This window comes from Atta colombica, unplaced genomic scaffold, assembly GCF_001594045.1.
Source record: "Atta colombica isolate Treedump-2 unplaced genomic scaffold, Acol1.0 scaffold11, whole genome shotgun sequence".
Taxonomy (NCBI): Eukaryota; Metazoa; Arthropoda; class Insecta; order Hymenoptera; family Formicidae; genus Atta; species Atta colombica.
The window spans coordinates 1,077,958-1,083,453 of record NW_017259195.1 but is presented as its reverse complement, the minus strand read 5'-3'; the positions used below and the strand labels follow the sequence as shown (position 1 = coordinate 1,083,453).

At 33.7% G+C, this 5,496-nt stretch overlaps 1 protein-coding gene across 1 annotated transcript in view; it reads left to right on the top strand.

Annotated features, from left to right (window-relative positions):
* Window positions 1–5,496, top strand: part of LOC108693820 — a 72,096-nt gene that overhangs the window by 42,929 nt on the left and 23,671 nt on the right. The window contains exons 4-6 of the mRNA XM_018202972.1: window positions 438–694; window positions 1,215–1,613; window positions 4,904–5,157. Of these exons, the coding sequence (XP_018058461.1) occupies window positions 438–694; window positions 1,215–1,613; window positions 4,904–5,157 (910 nt within the window). The remainder of the gene's footprint in view (window positions 1–437; window positions 695–1,214; window positions 1,614–4,903; window positions 5,158–5,496) is intronic.

Below are 5,496 nucleotides of genomic sequence, written 5' to 3'. Positions count from 1 at the left end.
TATTTTAAATATTATGAAATATTTACCATAAATTTTGTAGTAAATGCTACGGAAATATTTAATAAGACATTATAATTCAAGTAAAAAATATTTATCACAATATTTATTTATATTTATTATAAATATTTAGTCTATCTTTTAATATTTCGAATAAAGCTTTATATAAAATATGTATAAAATATTTATATAACATTTCAAAAAATTAATAATAAATATTTATCATAAATATTCTGTGCTGTCTGGGATAAATTTCAATTCTAGTCTTACAGAGATTATATACAATATTTGGTTACATCCTTAAAACGATCTTGAAATAAGTATCAACTATGAATAGCGATCTATGTCTCACGATTTGTCATATTTATCTGAAACACCATTCTCTATACATCACGTAATCGTCTGATTAATGCTTTCTCTTGTGTGTTCCGCGAGAATAGTCTCCGAGTTCGCTCAGGAGTTGGGCGCTGCGATGGAGAGCCACTCGGCAAACGTACGACGTCTGGTTGACGAATTTCGCGGTCGATCGGGCGACTCAAGAATTGATGTCGGTGGTATGCGACGAGTTTGGGAAAGTTTGCTGCGGCAGGTTGAGGCGGATGCAGCTTCCCATCTCGATTTGGCCGCGGTGCTGCAGCAGCAATTATCGAGGCCCACTTTAGAGGCGAGCTTTCACCGAAAGCTGCAATCTAGAAAGGTGAGCTTATCTACGTGTTCTCCACGAATATTTTTTTCTATGCAAGTTTATGTAAGTTTTTAATACCTACGCTCATTTATTATATATTATTGTACAATAACTGAATTTGCGAATATTGTAATATTCATTTCAAAATAATTTCATTAGATGACACAACTCATTATATATGCGCTTACGATTCTTCTTTATCTCTCTAAGTATTCCTTTTACTGTGATAATGTATTAACGTCAGTATACCATTCTGCGAAATTGCAATTGCAATTTCAAACTATTTAAAGATGCTTCACTCGCGATAAGGCTCTCCTCTCGTTGCTCAGATGTCGAGATATCAGACAGAGGAGAGAAGTTCGCTGCAATTGACGAACGTAGCCAGTGAAGTTTCCCAAGCGATTCACTCGATTATTTGATTTCGACAGTACGCGAATGGCATTTCAATCGGACTGTGTTTGCTTTCGGAGCGCGTCATCTCATCCGATTTCTCACACCGTACGCGATCTACATCGTATATCGTGTTCTTCAGGTATTCGCCCATCGTGATGCTTACGAGCAGGTAGTTAGCAAGACGGAGGAGAAGTTGCAGCGTGCCAGATTAGATTACAAGCGCGCCTACGCCGCGTTGCTAACCAACGAGGCCGGCGGCGGCGCCGAGCAGGAATTGAAGCGCGCTTACTTAGAGTCGCACAACGCCTACATCCTCCAGCTACGCGCCACGAACGCTATTACTGAGCGCTATCAGTGCCATTGTTTGCCAGGGCTGCTGGGTGAGATTGCAGAGGTCTACGAGGAACTTTGTGGATTGGCCTGCAAATGCGTTGCCGGGATCTCGGACGCTGCCGGAGAGCGATCCGGCGAACAGGCCAAACGTTACCAGATTGTAGCCAAAGAGGCACAAGCGGTTATACCGTCTAACGATTTACAGGTATCACGAAAAGATTTTGCTCAAATACCTAAATCTAAAAATGTAGTTAAATACAGATCTGAAAATAATTTTGTTGAAGATTCAAAATAATATCACAAATTATAGAAATCAACCTTAAAAACTGGATCTTAAATGCTTCTATGATTCTGTGTGAATTTATACGCTACGTATGTAATCCTTTTTGAAACGCGCGCCGAAATGATTTTTCTATTAAACTACTGATGACTTGACTAGCAATTTTCACAATTTTTTAATGTTTTTTCGCATCTTCGAAATGATCTTAATTATGCTGAGTGACATATTAAAATCTGTAAATAATTAATTCTTATTGCGAAAAATATTACATATCAATCAAAATAATATTTAAGAAATTCAAGCATGGTAGACAATATTGCAAAAATTTTTGTTCTAGCAATCAACACGAACTACATTTATTTTGACATACAGATCAGCAAAATTATTTTTAGAACTATGTAACTAAATTTTTGGCAATTACTTCAGCAAAACTTTATTACTGTATAAAGAATTATCTTTTAGAAAAATCTTTTTATCCTAAAATCGTCAATTTTATTTGTACGGAAAAAATGGGTTTGAACTATCTAAAAATGTAACTAAATACAGAAAATAATTTTGGATTTCTGAAAACTAGGATCTGAAAATAATTTTGATACATCATTAAAATAAATGTGTGGGAAACAAAATTATCTTCATCAGATCTGTTATTTAGTTAAATTTTTAGATACTTCAACAAAACCTTCTTCCTACGTATATTCGCTTTTTGAAAACAATTATTCGTGAGACAATGAGGAAAACACATATATATTCATTCCAAAAAGTGATCTTATAGTTATAGCGAAAATTATCTAAGTACGAAAAATTAGCTAAAATAGATAAATTTCTAGTAAAATATTGAATATGCGATATTGAATATGCATTGCAGGTGTAATCATATAGATGACAGAGATATGTGGAATTTAAATTTGTGCTATAAATTCTATGCGTATGATACATAATTTTCTATCACATACAAAAAACAGCGATAATTCTAGCTGAAACAGCAAAATATTTTTTTGCGTGTGTGAGAAACATATACTTTCTTTTTTTTCTTCTTTTTTATTTCACTGTAATTTAAAGTGTTCCATCATGATAAAAAGAAAATATTTTTATTTTGTTGAAAGAAATAATACAAGAAACTTGTCATTATTTTTCATTAACTCGGGAATAGTCACCTAGGATATTTTTACACCAGTGGCAAAAAAAAGTTAAATACGATGTCATTCCAAATGTGTCCAATAATCTGTTGACGTATAAACGTTCTTCCTGTCGGTCCGATAATTCTCAAATATCTGAACCAATACCACTATATATTCATAATTGCACAAGAATGTTCACTCAATTTGATAAGGACCACTCCGAATGCGATCTGAAGTAATTGCGACAAGTTTTAATCTAACGACGCGTAAACAGATGATGAAAGATGATAAGAACATATGTAAATTATGTATCCAAAAAGATGGTTCCGTTGAGAATCGAAACGTTTAGAAGAATTTTGTAACAATATATTCTTTTTGCACCGATAACGTGCTCATTTAGCTCTTATATGAATTTATTATTGAATTTATCAGTTCACTGAGTTTTTAAAGTTTTTAAATTTTAATTTCAAATATAAAATATTGTTTTGAATGTATATTATTTAACATATTCATTTTCTTTCTTTTTTTAATAATTATTCTTTACGAATCTTTAAATATGCAACTCCATCGAAAATCCGCAAAAAAGTATTTATTTTTTTTAATACTATCATAATAAACTACTAATTAACGTGCTTATTCCATATTTATTTGGCTTCTATTCACTTTCTTCAGAAATTTATGAGTAAATCCATAATGTTCTCAAATAAATCGAATAAATCGAAAAATCAATATACAACAAATTAGTAATAATAATGATTTTAATTAAGATATAAAAACGCTCCAGGTAATCATTTATATAAAAAAAAGATCAAGTAACTATTCCCAAATTAAAGCAATATCTGTGGAACTTTTAAATTGGCAATTAGAGAAAAAGAAACACGCATTTATCTCTAACTTATTCCTCTTTCACGAGGTTAAATCTCTCAAATCGGTGAGCATCTACCGTGTCAATCTCGCGACTCGATACGTCAAGCGAAACCGATCGATCGTGCACAGATACGATTATTCCGGACATATTGATCACGCATAGCAAATAGACGTACCAAGCATATATCCAATTTCGGGGCGGTGAGGTGTCTGATGGTGGATTACGATCATCGGTATTCCGAGAAGAGAGACACAGAATGAAAACAGGGCTGCCTGATTAAAGCCGGTCATATTCACTGTGAGAGCATCTAGGATATTGGCTGCTCGAGATCGCCGCGTTGTGTGTGTACGTTTATTCCCGCATGTACATGTATGTACGGTGAGTTAACTTGTTCGACTGACCAAACGTGCTGATATTCACTGATTTGTCCTCCTTGAATTCATCGGTCGGATAACAGGCTCTCGTCAGAAATATCGGTTTGTCACTTAGGTCCGGATTTCATTGTTTGATTAATTTGTAGTTATTCTTAATCTCATTTAACTTAATGATAATATATAAAAATTATGTTTTTCTAGCTGTGATTAAGCATTAACTAACCGTTTTGTAGGTAAGTTTAAAAGTTACTCTCCAGACAATATGCAATATGTAGAAGACGTCTTTATGATATGATCTTTTAGATAGCTTTTAAATATACGTTTCAAAAGATGTCCTTATGACATTTTTTAGACATGTATGTTGTCTGGTCATTATTATCAGTTTAATGAGTATGTAATCACAATTAGAAAAATACAAATTTTATATTATCATCAGGTTAAGCTTAACTATAAGTTAACCAAAAAATGAAAAACTGGGCTTTAAACGCATATTCCTATCTACATCGCAAGAGACTATTAATCCAGAGACGATGACAGTGATACGATAAATACTTTTCTTCGAAATTTCATCTCGCGTATATCATCGTGTAGTTAAGGTCTTTAATTCGGGACGATTGATATATGATTTGCAATGAAAAAATATATTAAAGTTACATAATACATGTCTCACATAAATTTGCAAAATGTGCTACGTTGCATTATATCATTCTATTTTCAATTTACTCGGTTATTTCGCTCGCGAATGTATTTTATTCGATGGCGTTTTACTTTCTTTCATTTTTGCGTTCATCAGTTATAAGACGTAAATCAAATCGTCATAAATGGTAATGTAACGCAAATGTAACGTTATTTAAGGTCTTGGCGCGAAACCTATCCGCGAACGCGACGCCGCGGAAGCCGCCGCGACGCCTGTACGTCGCGCCAGCACCACCCGAGCAGATATCGATGGAGAGAATCAGTCAAATACCCACACTCAGGGACGAACTGGTACCAACGGGCACCAGTACACTCTCGCTCATGGAGGATCTTAAACATGAGTATGATAGTCTCAACCAGGAAATAGGTCGTTTGCAAGATGCTCTGGACGCTCTCGTGCGGATGCAGCGCAAGTACGTAGTTATTTTTAATGCAATCGTGTATTTGTAACTCTGCAAATAAGTGTAAAACGAGCGTACAACATCTCTCTCATGTCAGTCTGTAGCATAATTTTTCTAACACACATTGTCTGCCCAGCAATTTTTTTGTGGCGTGTACGCATAGTAAAATCTTTATCATTATTATATAAATATATGTATAATGAGAAATGTGTATGATTAAATATGATTAAATACTTTATTTTTATGAGTAGTATGAAATGTACAGTTTTTACTTGACGTTGTTCTAACTACTTACATTCATTTAAAATTTTATGTTAAATATTTGATTATGTTAAATGTTAGATATTTATT